At 45.4% G+C, this 16630-nt stretch overlaps 1 protein-coding gene across 3 annotated transcripts in view; it reads left to right on the top strand.

Moving 5' to 3' along the window:
* The window catches only part of SUFU (SUFU negative regulator of hedgehog signaling), a 131345-nt gene that overhangs the window by 39025 nt on the left and 75690 nt on the right, over nt 1-16630 (top strand). For all 3 annotated transcript variants that reach the window (XM_032179117.2, XM_032179107.2, XM_032179109.2), the window contains exon 5: nt 7727-7863. In XM_032179117.2, coding sequence (XP_032035008.2) covers nt 7727-7863 — 137 coding nt within the window. The remainder of the gene's footprint in view (nt 1-7726; nt 7864-16630) is intronic.

Genomic DNA, 16630 nt, shown 5'->3' with positions numbered 1-16630 from the left:
TTTTTTTTTTTTTTTTTTTTTTTTTAAGTAGAGGCAGGGTTTCATCATGTTGGCCAGGCTGGTCTCGAACTCCTGGCCTCAGGTGATCCACCTGCTTTGGCCTCCCAAAGTTCTGGGATTACAGATGTCAGCCACCATGCCCGGCTCCTATCTTCCTTTCTTTCTTCCTCAAAAACATACTATAATATCCTTTTGCTCTTTTTTTTTTTTTTTTTTTTTTTGAGACTGAGTCTCACTCTGTCACCCAGGCTGGAGTGCAGTGGTGTAATCACAGCTCACCGTACCTTCTACTTCCTGGATTCAAGCAATCCTCCTGCCTTAGCCTCCTGAGTAGCTGGGACTACAGGCACGCACCACCATGCCCAGCTAATTTTTGTGTTTTTTGTGGAGGCAAGCCTTCACTATGTTGCCCAGCCTGGTGTCGAATTCCTGGGCTCAAACAATCTACCTGCTTTGGCCTCCCAAAGTGCTGGAATTACAGGCATGAACCACCGTGCCCAGCCTCTTTTGCTTTTTTCACCTAACAGTGTTTATACCAATTTGTAGAGTTCTTCATTCTTTCTTAACAGCAGCATACTAGCCTTTGAGCCATTCTCCTATGAATGGGCATTTAGGTGATTTCCAGTATTTTGCAATTACAAGTTCTTAGAAGTGGGACTGCTAGATGCAAAGGTATAAACCTATATGTAGTTTTATTAGGTACTGCCTAATTCTCCTCCATAAAAGTTGTACTAATTTATATCCATACCAGCAACATATGAGAGTGTCTCTTCCCCCACAACCTCGGCAACAGAATATGATGTCATACTTACTAATTTTTGCCAGTCTGATAGGTGAGAATGGTATGTCATTGTTTTCATTTGCATTTCTTTTATTATGTATGAGGTCAAACATCTTGTCTTATGCTTAAGGGATATCTATATATCTCGTTTGTGAATTTTTTCTATCAGGTTGAGTTTTTTCCAAATTAAAAAGTAAATGAATAAAGCATTTATTGATATCATTAATGTAGCATACAGTTCACCCATTTAAAGTGTACACTTTCGTGGTTTTTTGCATATTTATAGTTATGTAACCTTCACTACAATCTAATTTTAGAACTTTTTCTTTTTTTATTTTTTATTTTTTATTATTATACTTTAGGTTTTAGGGTACATGTGCACAATGTGCAGGTTTGTTACATATGTATCCATGTGCCATGTTGTTTTGCTGCACCCATTAACTCGTCATTTAGCATTAGGTATATCTCCTAATGCTGAGAACTTTTTCTTTACCCTAAAAAGAAACTCCATCCATATTCATTAGTAGTTACTCCCCATTCGTCCCCCCTACCCCAGTCCTAGGCAACCATTAATCCACTTTCCCCATAGATTTGTCCATTCTGGACAGTTGATATAAGCATAATTTATATTATATATTACAAATTATAGTATTTTTCCTGTAATATAAATAAAATCATACAACACATGGTCTTTTGTGACTGGCTTTCTTCACTTAATGTAAGTGATATAATGCTTACAGTGTTCCAAGTACTGTTTCTAAATGTTTAATCCCTAGTAACAACTCTATGAAATAGTTACTGTTATTATCCCCATTTTATAGATGAGGAAACTGAGGCACAGAGAGGTGAAATAGCTTGCCTCTGGTCACACAGCAATAAGAAGATAGGCTTAATTAGGCAAAAATAGATTAATTAGGCACACATTTGTAATTTCAGCTACTCGGGAGGCTGAGGTGAGAGGATCTCTTGAACCTAGGAGGTCGTGGCTGTGATGACCACTGATTGTGCAGCTATACTCCAGCCTGGGCAACAGAGTGAGATCCTGTCTCAAAAAAAAAAAAACAGGAGATGAGCTTGGGAGTTATACAGACTTTAAGTTCTAGCTCTATTACTTGCTCTGTGATTTATGGACTATTACATAAACTCCATCAGTGTTTCTCATTTGTTTGTTAAATGAGTGTAACAATGGCTGAGTCCTAGAGTTATACAGAGAGTTAAATGATATGACATCAGGTATACCTGAGATGCCAGCTTTTTAAAAATAAATCATATACCATGAAATTCACCCTGTTAAAGTGTGTAATTCATTGGTTTTTAAGTATATTTATAAGGTTACACAACCATTACATTATCTAATTCCAGAACATTTCCATCTCCCAGGCCAGACATGGTGGCTCATGCCTATAATCTCAGCATTTTGGGAGGCCAAGACGGGCGATCACTTGAGGTCAGGAGTTTGAGACCAACCTGGCCAACATGTTGAAACCCTGTTTCTAGTAAAAATACAAAAATTAATGTAGTCCCAACTATTTGGGAGGCTGAGGCAGGAGAATTGCTTGAACCCAGGAGGCAGAGGTTGCAGTGAGCCAAGATTGTACCACTGTGCTTCAGCCTGGGCAACAGAGTGAGACTGTTTAAAAAAAAAAAAAAAAAAGAAGAATTTCCATCATCCCAAAAAGAAATTCTGTACCCATCAGCACTCACTCCCCATTTCCTCCTCACCCTAGTTTCTGGCAACCACCAACCTATTTTCTGTCTCTATAGATTTGTCTATTATGGACATTTCATAAAAATAGAATCATACAATAGTTAGTCTTTTGTATCTGGCTTCTTTCACTTAGCATGATGTTTTCAAGGGCATCCATGTTATAGCGTATGCATACTTCATTCTTTTTTATTGCCAAGTTATATTTCATTGTACAGATATACCATATTTTGTTTATCCGTTCCTCAATTGATGGACATTTGGGTTGTTTCTACTTTTTGGCTACTATGAATAATGCTACTGTGAACATTGATGTATACGTTTTCATGTGAACAGGTTTTCTTTTTTCTTTTTTTTTTAGACAGGGTCTTACTCTGTCACCCAGGGTGGAGTGCAGTGGCACCATCAAGGCTCACTGCTGCCTTGACCTCCCTGGGCTCAGATGATTTTCCCACTGCCTCAGCACCCCCACCCCGAGTAGCTGGGACTACAGGTGTGAGCCACCATGCCTGGCTAATTTTTGTATTTTTTTTTTTTTGTAGAAACGGGGTTTGGCCATGTTGCCCAAGGTGGCCTCAAACTCCTCGGCTCAAGTGGTCCATCCACCTCGGTCCCCCAAAGTGCTGGGATTACAGGCATGAGCCACTGCATCCAGCCAGGTTTTCAGTTCTCTTGGGCATATATCTAGGAGTGGAATTGCTGGATCATATGGTGACTCTGTTTAACTTTTTTAGGAACTGCCAAACTCTTTTTCCAAAGTAGCTCCATCATTTTATATTCCCCCTAATGATGTGCAAGTATTCCTATTTCTCCACATCCTCTCTAACACTTACTATCTCTTAGTTATGCTAGAGGGTGTGGAGGGGCGGTAGCTCACTGTGGTTTTGATTTGCATTTCCTTAGTAATAAATAATGGGCTGGGCACAGTGGCTCACGCCTGTACGCCTGTAATCCCAGCACTTTGAGAGGTAGAGGGGGGGCAGATCACCTGAGGTCAGAAGTTCGAGACCAGCCTGGGCAACATAATGAAACCCTGTCTCTACTAAAAATACAAAAGTCAGCTGGGTGTGGTGGCACACACCTGTAATCCCAGCTACTCGGGAGGCTGAGGCAGGAGAATCACTTGAGCCCGGGAGGCAGAGGCTGCAGTGAGCTGTGATCGCACCACTGCACTCCAGCCTGGCAGACAGAGTGAGGCTCCGTCTCACAGATAAATAAATAATGGTGTTGAGCATGAGATGCTGACTTTTAGGTCAGCTCTTTCTGCACCCCGAGCTGTGTTTTCCTCCAGAAAGTCTCTCCTCAGTTTCTGTTCATCTCTCTTGCCTAGACTCGGCAGTCATTTTGGGCTCTTGGATGCTCACTGATACCTTCTTAGTGAGGTATTCTGGGGGAGACCTTTGGGTGAGTTCTGATGGTCAGGCTGTTGTGTGTCTAGGATTCAAGGCATGTGTTCTTGTCTTCTGGTTTGAGGCTGGCACAGCCATCAGGCAGACTTGCCAAACTGCTGGGACAAAGCCAGCCTTCCCCCGGACACCCCTGTGAACAGGATCCAGGGTTCTTGAGCAGGAAACAGTCTTGAGAGTCTTATCTCATCCTTCCTTTTGCAGTAAGACAGAACTCCTTACCCCCACTCTGCCACTCTGCCAGACTGGGGAGAATCTTTTTTTTTTTTTTTTTTAATTTCTGTAGGAAGAAATTCCACTGGCCCCATTTACCACCAGCCAGTATTTTAGTAGACTTCTGTGTTAGAAAAATGCTTTGCTCTGACCCAGATCCCACCTTCTGCAGCACATGCCAATTTCCCCTTATGCTTTCCTTTCTTGGAAGATGTGAGAGACAGCCGCTCCCTAGGAGGGGCTTCATTCTCTGTTCAGACAAAACCACTTTGGCTAGAGAAGCCCTCATGTGAGGAAGTCCAGACCAAGCCAGGCACCTCCAGGAGACTTTAAAGATGGAATGACCTTGTCACTTGGCGATTGCTTGGGCAGCCTGCTTTGAAAAAGAGAACTTCTGACAGACTTCAGGTCGTGTGTTTATCCTGAGGCTGGGCCATTCCAAACTCATGTTTCAGAGTTTAGAGGTTGCGTCCAGCCAGCCCGTGGGTGGTAATCAAATGCAGGTGGAGACCATCTGGCCGGGCCTGTCCCTCCCACCCAGCCAAGTAAGGGCTGGCCTGCCCACCACAGAGCTGGCCCAGAAAGCACCCTGCATGGAGGCAGATGGTGGACACATGCGTGTGCACGCATGCACACCTCTAGGCACGTGTGCACACGGACCCTCCTTAGTGAAGTGGTGCTGTGTGGATGCATCTGATCCAGTGATTTCTTTCTCTGCATTTGGGATTCTTCCCATTGTGCAGCCGAAGAGGAACAAGTTTCTTTTAGTCTGTTTCTCAAGTTTTTGTGGTTAGAAATCATGCACTTTTCTTGGCCCAAGATGAAAGCCCTGGAGTAATGGTCTAATACATTTTACAAAGCTGCCTCTAATTGGTGGCTGCTTAAAATCTTCCCTTTGCCCTACTGACCCATCTCCCTTTACAGAGTTTTAACTCTAGTCAATCTTGCATTACTCCAGGTTTTCACACCCCTCCCAAACCTGCAGCTCCAGGGAGCTAGCTCTTCCAACTTCAGTTTGATAGCTGTTCCCTCAGCCTGCCTGCACTGAATTGACCCCAAACAGGGTAATTCAGGAAGGAAATAAAATAGCTTACATTGTGTTGTCCAAGCATCTTCTGCTGGCCTGGTCTCCAAAATTCCACGTGTGTACCCTCAAAATGGATTCTGTTTCTCACATTGCTATAGATACCTGTGGAAAATGCAAACCGTGGATACTTCATTTAAATATAGTTGGGCCAGGTGCTGTGGCTCTTGCCTGTGTTCCTAGCACTTCGGGAGGCCAAGGCGGGAGGATTACTTAAGCCTGGGAGTTCAAGGACTAGCCTAGGCAATGTGTTGAGACCTGTCTCTACAGAAGTTTTAAAAATTAGCTGGACATGGTGGTGCACACCTGTGGTTCCAGCTACTTGGGAGGTTGAGGTGGAAGGATCGCCTAAGCCCGGGAGGTCAAGGCTACAGTGAGCCATGTTCTCACCATTGTATAGAGCAAGATGCTGTCTCAGAAAGAGAGAGAGAGAGAGAGAAAGAAAGAGAGTCTGGGCATGGTGGCTCATATCTGTAATCCCAATACTTTGAGAGGCCAAGGCCAAAGGATTGCTTGAGCCCAGGAATTTGAAACCAGTCTGGGCAACATAGGGAGACTTTATCTCTACTAAAAAAAAAAAAAAAATTAGCCAGGTGCCAGGTGCCATGGTGTGCCAGCTACTCAGGAGGCTGAGACAAGAGGATCGCTTGAGCCCCCAGGAGTTCACACATGCAGTGAGCTGAAGATCACGCCACTGCACTCCAGCCTGAGTAACAGAGCGAGACCCTGTCTCAAAAAAATACATAGATGATACATACATACATACATACATACATACATATATACATAGGGTTTGATCATGATAATTTCTAATGATACCTTTTCAGTCCATTAGAGAACTTAGCTTCTCAGAGGTGATCTTTCCCTGCAAAATGCAGGAGGGCTGGGTTCACCCAGACACAGAAAACTAGGACAGATATCAGCTTCTGAGACTTGGGAATCTCTTTTCTATCCCATCTCCTGGCCTTGCCTCTCGGGGTGATGATGATGATGATGAAGAAAAGATGCCACGTGGAATTCTAGGATTGGGCATTGACTGAATCATCAGCCCTTGAGAATTCTCACCTCTTATCACCTGTTCCAGGAGCTTGGTTGGCTGTCATCTTAGTTTATGGTTTGTGTTTGTATGCTGACGAGTTTACATGCGTATAATCATTGTGGCTCATGTTTGTACAAGATATAATTACTGAAAATTATATCATGAATGTATTTTAACCTTCCCATACTGGCAAGCCTCATGTAGCTCTCCCTGGATGCTTCCCTTACCTGAGGAGGTGTGGCACCCCGCCAACCAGGCCCAGCTCTCTGATCCACATCATTGCCCTCTCTGATGGAAGTCCCTTTCAGGGACTTCCCTGAGACTTGGGGCTCCTGAGTGTTTCCTGCAAACAGGGAGGCAGGGATTCCTGCCTTCTCTCATTGTCGCTTTAGTGAATTGTGGCCATAGAAGCAGTCATCCTCATTATTCTGGGTCACTGAGGGATGGGAAGGGAGGGCAACCCATGCATCTCTAGGGTTCCAGCAATTGAAGAGTACACGTGGAGTGCCAGGTTTCAGGAAGAGCTTGTGCTAATTGAGGAGTGTGTGTTGGGTGCTGAGTTTCAGGAAGAATATGGGCCCACCCAGTATTTGGAATCTGCCTTGGGACCTGTCCACAAATGCTGAGTCTAGAGGCCAGCCAGTGCCACCCAAGGTTGTACCCTTGTGGGGCAGAGTGGAGGTGGGAGTGGAGAAAGGGTGTCATCCTCACAGAGTGTATTTATCCATTCTCACACTGATATAAAGACATACCTGAGATTGGGTAATTTATAAAGAAAATAGGTTTAATTGACTCACAGTTCCACATGGCTGGGAAGACCTCAGGAAACTTACAATGTTGGTGGAAGGAGAAGAGGGTGGCAGGCACAAGAGAGTGGGCAAGAGCAGAGAAAACTGCCTTATAAACCCATCAGCTCTTGTGAGAACTCACTCATTATCACAAGAACACTGTGGAGGAAACCACCCCCATGATCCAATCATCTCCCACCTGGTTCCTCCCTTGACACGTGGAGACTATGGGGATTACAATTCAAGATGATATTTGCTTGGGGACAGAGAGCCAAACCATATCACAGAGCATATAGCCTTGTGGCTCACGGGACATGTATCCTTAGCAAACAAAGTAGATGCCTATTAACAGTTTGAAGGAATAAGGAGCATGAACAAGGGAGATTTTCAGCAGTGTTGCCTCAATCATCCAGGAAGGAATGTTCCAGAGCCACAAAATTTGGAACTCATAATTCAGAGTGCCAGCATTAGAATTTGGCCAGGCCAAGGTCACATCCACATACCCACATCTGGCAGGAGGACGAGGCAAGAGTTCTGGTTCGTTATGGGCTTCTCGGGTTCCCTCCCCACAAGGCTCACATCCTGGGATACTCCTCTGAATGGAGGGTTTGGATACTGAGGCCACCATAAAAAGGGGAGAACTTTAGACTTTCAAGAGTGCTTTTCCTAAGGTAATTGAGCTTAAAACACTTGCTTTTTATGTCTTTCAGGTTTACAGGAACAGATGGACCTAGTGGTTTTGGCTTTGAGTTGACCTTCCGTCTGAAGAGAGAAACTGGGGAGTCTGCCCCACCAACATGGCCCGCAGAGTTAATGCAGGGCTTGGCACGATACGTGTTCCAGTCAGGTAGGCGGCCAGGGCTGGCTGCTGTGCTGGTCCTTTTGCCATGAGCCTGGTTGGCTTTGAGTACTAGCAGGTATATTTTGATGTTTCCGGAGTGGCCTTTCCTGGGAGTACTATGCTCCAATTCTACCATGAGGGTGGCTTGTTTTGCCTGGTGTTTCCTGGTTGGAAAGCCAACTGGGCCATGGCAGAGAGGGGTACTCCCCTGTGCCCTCCAGCAGCAAGTTCTGCATTATGTTGTGCCACCCAGCACCCTTATTGTGTTTCATGGAGGGTTTCTTTCATGTCATCTGATATGATATGTTTCTCTGTGGCTAATTGCTCAGAAGCATTTCCCATCTGACCTCAGATTTTGTTTCTTTGTTTTTGTAAGTAGCCTTCAAATGAAGGCCAAGATACTTTTTCCCAACTCTTTTGCTCTTGAACTATCACAGATAAAGTACAGAGCAAGCCATTGTCTCTCAAAGCATGGTTCTTAGACCACCTGCCTGTGAACTACCTGGAGAGCTTGTTGCAAATACATATTCCTAGGCCCCATTGCAGATGTCTGACTCAGAATCTTTGAGAGTGATGTTCCTTGGTGCTTCTGGTAGAGACTAAATTTGGAGAACTATAGATCTGGTAGCTTCTGTAGTTACAGTGACTTTTTTTTTTTTTTTTTTGTGATGGAGTTTTGCTCTTGTTGCCCAGGCTGGAGTGCCCAGGCTGGAGTGCAATGGCTCAATCTCGACTCACTGCAACCTATGCCTCCCAGGTTCAAGTGATTCTCCTGCCTCAGCCTCCTGTGTAGCTGGGATTATAGGAAGGCACCACCACGCCCAGCTATTTTTGTTGTTTTTTTTAGTAGAGTTGGGGTTTCTCCATGTTGGTCAGGCTGGTATCAAACTCCTGACCTCAGGTGATCTGCCCACCTCGGCCTCCCAAAGTGCTGGGATTATAGGCATGGGCCACCGCGCCTGGCCAGTGACTTCTTTTTTTAAACCTTGAGTAGGTTATACATTTGGGATACAGTAGACCTGTCTGGGTTGAACCCCTCTGCCCACATTTCACACCTGTGGGAGCCAGTTTTTGGCACATGAGGCAGATCCGTAACTACCACCTACCATTGTATGCCCTGTGGAACAGTCCCGTCAGAGAAGGGGAACAGTCCCCTTAGAGAAGACAATGGGTCTTCTCTAAGCAGGAGTTCCTAAATCTGGCTGCCCATCAACCCCCTAGAGGAGCTTGTCAACACACTGATTTCCAAACCTTCCTGTGGGGCTCTAGTTGAGTTGGTCAGAAGTGGGACTAGGGCAGGCCGGGCACACGCCTGTAATCCCAGCACTTTAGGAGGCCGAGGTGGCTGGATCACCTGAGGTCAGGAGTTTGAGACCAGCCTGGCCAACATGATGAAACCCTGTCTCTACTGAAAATACAAAAATTAGCCAGGCATGGTGGTGGGCCCCTGTAATCCCAGCTACTCGGGAGGCTGAGGCAGGAGAATCGCTTGAACCCGGGAGGCAGATGTTACTGTGAGCCAAGATCGCACCACTGCCCTCCAGCCTGGGCAGCAGAGCAAGACTCCATATAAAAAAAATAAAATTAACAATCACAGTAGTTGTGAAACAGTACAACAGTAATAATGGAACAAATTATTATTATGTACCTTTTTTTTTTTTTTTTTTGAGATAGAGTCTCGCTCTGTCCCCCAGGCTGGAATGCAGTGGTGTGATCTCAGCTCACTGCAAGCTCTGCCTTCTGGGTTCAGGCCATCCTCCTGCTTGAGCCTCCCAAGTAGCTGGGACTACAGGTGCCCGCCACCATGCCTGGCTAATTTTTTGTATATTTTAGTAGAGACGGGGTTTCACCTTGTTAGCCAGGACAGTCTCGATCTCCTGACCTCATGCTCCACCCGCCTCGGCCTCCCAAAGTGTTGGGATTACAGGTGTGAGCCACTGCACCCGGCCTTATTATGTACCTTCTTATGTGTTGCAGTGTGAGGTATGTAATATCAACTATGTAGCATTTTCCCAAAAATGTTTAACCTGAACCAAATTATAAGCAGACAAATCCAGATTGTGAGCTACTTTACAAGACAAATGCCTATATTCTTCAAAAATGTTAATGCTCTAATCCCAGCACTTTGAGAGGCTGAAGCAGGAAGATCACTTGAGCTCAGGAGTTTGAGACCAGCCTGGGCAATGAAGCAAGACCCTGTAAATTAAAGATTAGCCAGGTGTGGTGGCATGCCTATAGTCCCAGCTACTTGGGAGGCTGAGGTAGGAGGACCACTTGAGCCCAAGAGGTTGAGGCTGCAGTGAGCCATGATTGCGCCACCAAATTCCAGGCTGGGCAACACAGTGAGACCCTACCTAAAAAAAAAAAAATACACACACACACACACACACACACACACACCTCCCAATACGACGAAAGACATAAAAAGGCAAGGGGCAGGGACTGTTCTATATTAAAGGAAACATGGCTGTTTAAATGCACTGTTGATCCTTGATTAGATCCTGAATTGGAAAAAAAAGGTCATGTTTTAAGGACAATTGGAAAAATATGAATTTAAACTGTGTATTAGTTAATAGTACTGTATGTGAAATTCCCTGGATGTGATTATGGTATTATGGTTATACAGGATAATGTCCCTGTTGCTAGGAGATAAAGGCTAAAGTATTAATGGATAAAAGGACCCGATGTCTTTAACTTAATTGTCAAATGATTCAAATGATTTAGCTTAATTGTCAAAAAATAAAACATCTGTGTATGAAGAGAAGCTAAAGCAAATGTGGCGAAATGTTAACAACTTGTGAAGCTGGGTGAATGGTATTTGGGTATTCATTGTATCATTCTTTTAACTTTTCTGTAGGATTGGAAATTTTCAAAATAAAATAAAAGTTGTGGCTGTTTGTTGAGTATACATTGACTAATATGTGCTCTGCAGGCCCTTTCTGTACCTGATGGCCCCACTTATGGTTGTTATAATGTGCCTGCTATAGTTTGTGTCTGCGGATCACTTTAGGGACGTCAGAACGGGACAGGGTGACTACACTCCTAAAAGTGTAATACTTGACTTTCTATTTTCCAGATTTCTTGTAATATGATTGTATTATTTAAATAACAGGTAAAACAAATCTACTTAAAATTTTTTTTTGAACATGGTAGGAAATAATAGTAAATTGTTTAAATAATGGGAAAATGATAAAAAAGTAAATGGTAACTGATTTAAGATAGGAGACCATGGCTATGGGCCTAAATGGTAATGGGAATGACTAATATTTAGACTTGTGCTCTGTGTGCCACTGACTACGTGGACAAGCCATGTGAGGTTAGGGACTGTGATATACCAGCTTTTCAGTGCAGAAAGCGAGACAACACAGATTGAGCTGCATGTTCAAGATCACACATCTAGTGGGTACAAAGGCAAATTTTTTTTTTTTTTTTGAGACGGAGTCTCGCTCTGTCGCCCAGGCTGGAGTGCAGTGGTGTGATCTTGGCTCACTACAAGCTCCGCCTCCCAGGTTCACGCCATTCTCCTGCCTCAGCCTCCCAAGTAGCTGGGACTACAGGTGCCCGCCACCGTGCCCAGCTAATTTTTTCTATTTTTAGTAGAGACGGGGTTTCACTGTGTTAGCCAGGATGGTCTTGATCTCCTGACTTTGTGATCCGCCCGCCTCAGCCTCCCAAAGTGGTGGGATTACAGGCGTGAGCCACCGCGTCTGGCCACAAAGGCAAGTTTTAACCCAGACAGTGTAGCTCTGAATGGCAGCTCTTGGCCAGACATGGTGGCTCATGCCCGTAATTCTAGCACTTTAGGAGGCCAAGGTGGGAGGTTGGCTTAAGCCCAGGAGTTCAAGACCAGCCTAGGCAACATAAGGATATTCTGTCTCTAAAAAAATTTTTAAAAATTAGCCATTGTGATGACGCGTGCTTGTGGTCCCAGCTACTCAGGAGGCTGAGGTGGGAGGATTGCGCGTAAGCCTGGAAGGTACAGGCAGCAGTGAATGGTGATTGCACCATTGCACTCCAGCCTGGATGACAGAGTGAAGCCCCGTTTCAAAAAAAAAAAAAAAAAAACAGGCCAGGCGCAGTGGCTCACGCCTATAATCCCAGCACTTTGGGAGGCCGAGGTGGTTGGATCACCTGAGGTCAGGAGTTGGAGACCAGCCTGGCCAACATGGTGAAACTCCGTCTCTACTAAACATAGAAAAATTAGCTGGGCATGGTGGTGGACACCTGTAATCCCAGCTACATGGGAAGCTGAGGCAGGAGAATCACTTGAACCTGGGAGGCAGAGGTTGCAGTGAGCTGAGATCGCGCCATTGCACTCCAGCCTGGGCAACAAGAGCAAAACTCTGTCTCAAAACAAAACAAAGCAAAAAAAAGTACACATAACTGTACAGCTTGATGAGTTTTCACAAACCACATACACCCATGTAACCAGCACCTAAATTGAGAAACAGAACAGTTCTCTAGAAACCTCCCTTACGTCTCCTTTTAGTCAATACTCTTACCGTCTCCTGACTTCCAACATCATTCTTTTCTTTTGTTTGATTTCACTGCATAGTTATGTCCTTAGCACTGTGTGTCTGAACTCATTGCTAATAGCTTAAGTAGGTCCCCATCCCCACTCATCTTGCCTGAACTGTTCTCCATCTGCCTGTGAGTGCCAGATCAAGGCAGCAGAAAATGGTGTGGTTAAGTGTGTGGCCTCCTGACCCAGACAGCCTGCATTCATATTGGCTCTGCCAGTTACTGCCTCCTTGGGCAACATGTACGTCCATTTGCTTAGCTATAAAGCAGGGATAATAGTAACCACATGAAGTTATCGAGAGGTGAATTAATACCTGTAAAACACTTAGAATGTGTCTGGTACGCAGTAAGTACTATGTTTTACCTGCAATCATTATCATTATTCAGTCTTTAAAAACTTTATATAGATCGGCCGGGCGCGGTGGCTCACGCCTGTAATCCCAGTACTCTGGGAGGCCGAGGCGGGCGGATCACGAGGTCAAGAGATCGAGACCATCCTGGCTAACACGGTGAAACCCCGTCTCTACTAAAAATACAAAAAATTAGCCAGGCGTGGTGGCGGGCGCCTGTAGTCCCAGCTACTCGGGAGGCTGAGGCAGGAGAATGGCGTGAACCCAGGAGACGGAGCTTGCAGTGAGCTGAGATCACACCACTGTACTGCAGCCTGGGCGTCAGAGCGAGACTCCATCTCAAAAAAAAAAAAACAAACTTTATATGGATCAACATAGATACCTTGGTCTTTTTTTTTTTTTTTTTTTCTCAGTGACAGACCCTACTTAACAGCAAAACTGTATTAGGAAATGTCTTGCTCGTCCCTGAATCAGATGTGCAGCCTCAGCTGACATGATGACATTTGGAGGCATTATCTTACTCACACAGAAAATCAGTAATATTGATACAAATAAAATTACCTCGTTTTGTACATCATATTGTATAGCTGAAAACATTCAGTTCAGGTGTGGCTCCTTGGTTTTTTGTAGTTGATTTATGTAGTTGCCTGTGAAGTCTTATGTAAATCAAACCCTATTCTAAGTCCAGTAGAGCCCACGCAGTTTAGTGGGACCTTGTAGTAAATCTCTTAATAAGGTGAAGAATCTTTCTATAGTGTGAGTAATTGCCCCTTATTGTAAATATTTTGTAAGATTGGGTGTAGGTCTGTTAGGTTTTCTCAGAGCAGATCACTCAGCTGCTGCTGCAGAGCACCTCCTTTGTGACTTGTAGGCATTACTCTACCCCTGTGTGGTTACACGCTACGAGTTACACGCATACATACTGTACAGAATGTGTGTCATTTATGTTTGATGTGTACACAGATATACCTGCCTACGTACATAGCGTTGTAATTCTTGCCTCACTTGTGCTGTCCACCTTAAACTTAGTGAGTTTATGGGGAGCACTCCACTCATCCATTTGCATGTGAGAACATGCTCAGCAGTGTAATCAAGCAAGTGGACTGTTTAGACCTGCTTTTCCAGATCTAAGTGACATCCACAGTCCTACAACCCAGCCTTGGAAATAGCATCAAGGCAGTGGGAGGCGAATGAAAGGGGAGTGATGAGGCTCTGGTGGGTGTGGGGGCGGGGGTGGAGATGCCCACACCCAGCCATGGAGCTGTACGAGGCAGCCTTGGAAGCCTGCTCTGAAGCATGACTCAGATGGCTTCTATAACAGCCCTGACCTGCTGGCAGACAGCTACCCTCTGGTAGGTTTGCGCAGAGGTGGAAGCTGAGCTGGAGAGAAAAGGAAGTAGAAATGGGAGAGATCTGAGAATGAAGAGCACCCAGAGGCAGTGAAGGCTTCCAGATGTGGCTAGATATAGACAGATTAGGATGATTTAGTTAGGATTCTTCTAGTTATAAGAAAATGGGCCAGGCATGGTGGCTCAGGCCTGTATTCCCAGCACTTTGGGAGGCCGAGGCAGGTGGATCACCTGAGGTCAGGAATTTGAGACTAGCCTGACCAACATGGAGAAAATGTGTCTCTACTAAAAATACAAAAATTAGCTGGGAGTGGTGGCGCGTGCCTGTAATCCCAGCTACTCAGGAGGCTGAGGCAGGAGAATCGCTTGAACCCGGGAGGCGGAGGTTGCAATGAGCCCAGATCATGCCACTGCACTCCAGCCTGGGTGACAGAGCGAGACTCAAAAAAAAAAAAGAAGGGAGGAAGGAAGGGAGGAAGGAAGGAAGGAAGATGGGTGGGGCACAGTGGCTCATTACTTGTAATCCCAGCACTTTGGGAGCCTGAGACAGGCAGATCACTTCAGGTTAGGAGTTCAAAACCAGCCTGGCCAACACGGTGAAACCCTGTCTCTACTAAAAATACAAAAAATTAGCTGGGCATGGTGGTACACATCTGTAATCACAGATACTCAGGAGGCTGAGGCAGGAGAATGGAGAATCACTTGAACCCAGGAGGCGGAGGTTGCGCTACTGCACTCCAGTCTGAGCAATAGAGCGAGACTCCGTCTCAAAAAAAAAAAAAAAAAAATTAGCTTGGTGTGGTGGTATGCACTTGTGGTCTCAGCTACTTGGGAGGCTGAGTTGGGATGATCATTTGAGCCCAGGAGGTCAAGGCTGCAGTTAGCTGTGATCATGCCACTGCACTCAGCCTGGGTGATAGAGCAAGACCCTGCCTGTAAAAAAAAAAAAAAAAAAAAAAAAAAATGGCAGAAACCCAACTGAAACTACCTTAAACAATAACAGGGCCAGGCATGGTGGCTCACACCTGTAATCCCAATACTTTGGGACGCTGAGGCAGTGAGGCAGGCAGATTGCTTGAGCCCAGGAGTTTGAGACCAGCCTGGGCAACATGGTGAAACCCGACAGGGGTAGAGTGAAAAAATTGAAAAATTAGCCAGGCATGGTGGCATGCATCTGTAGTCCCAGCTATTCAGGAGGCTGAGGTAGGAGGATTACTTGAGCCAGGGAGGTCGAGGCTGCAGTGAGCCATGATCACACAACTGCACTCCACCCTGGACAGCAGAGCAAGACCCTGTCTCAAAAAAAAAAAAAAAAAAGAAAAACAATAACAGACTTTATTGGCTCAGGTGACTGTGACAACAAGGGTTTCAGGTGTGGCTTGATCTATATGTTCAATTGGGGTCCTCTGGGCTATGACGATAGCTCTGACTCTCTGTATGTTGATCTTGTTCTGCAGACTTTCCCCATGTGCCACCATTGGGGAGATGAGCACCATCATTCCTAGTTTCAGTTTCTCTCAGTTTGTAGTCCCAGGAGGCAGAGGGCTTTGTGCTTTTAACTTTGGTGTTGTGTTTGTTTTTTTACTGATTTTTTTTTTTTTTTTTTTTTGAGACGGAGTCTTGTTCTGTTGCCCAGGCTGGAGTGCAGTGACACAATCCCGGCTCACTGCACCTCCGCCTCCCAAGTTCAAGCAGTTCTCCTGCCTCAGCCTCCTGAGTAGCTGGGACCACAGGCATGCACCAACATGCCTGGCTAACTTTTGTATTTTTAGTAGAGACACAGGGTTTCACCATGTTGGCCAGACTGGTCTCAAACTCCTGACTTCAGGTGATCCACCTGCCATGGCCTCCCAAAGTGTTGGGATTACAGGCGCAAGCCCCAACACCTGGCCTGCTTTTTTATTGATTTTTGAGACAGGGTTCTTGCTTTGTCACCCAGACTAGAGGCTAGAGTACCATGGCACCTTTTTAGTTCACTGCAGCCTCAAATTTCTGGGCTCAAGTGATCTTCCCATTTCAGCCTCCTGAGTAGCTACGACTACAGGTGCACACCACCACACTCAGCTAATTTTAAAATTTTTTGTAGAGACAGGGTCTCACTGTTGCCCAGGTTTTGGTCTTGAACTCCTGGGCTCAAGTGCTCTACCCACTTTGGCCACCCAAAGTGCTAGGATTACACATGCAAGCCACTGCACCCAGCCAAGGCTTTAAACTTTGGACATTTCTACATCAGTTCTGGGGTAGGACACAGATTAGTTCTGTCTGGGCCATGTGACCACCTTGGTTGGTGGCAGTGGTCCAGATGGAGCACCAGGATTTACGTTGAAAGTCTTCCCTCTGCTCTTCACTTCCAAGCACATGGAGTAGGAGGGAAGTCCTCTAAAGAAAAGGCTAACCACCAGCAGAAGAATAGCATGGCTTTGCATAGGCAAAATCAGTTGCTGCCACAGGACTGTAGGGACATCTCTTACCTCAGTAATCGTGGTGTGCAGTTAACACTTGGAAGTCAGATTATTAGAGGAGGTGTTGATGGAGTGGGCACTTTCTGTTCTG

Source organism: Hylobates moloch, unplaced genomic scaffold, assembly GCF_009828535.3.
Source record: "Hylobates moloch isolate HMO894 unplaced genomic scaffold, HMol_V3 SCAFFOLD_3, whole genome shotgun sequence".
NCBI classification, from domain to species: Eukaryota; Metazoa; Chordata; class Mammalia; order Primates; family Hylobatidae; genus Hylobates; species Hylobates moloch.
Note: the sequence above shows the minus strand (reverse complement) of the source record. Positions and strands in the feature narration are given on the sequence as shown.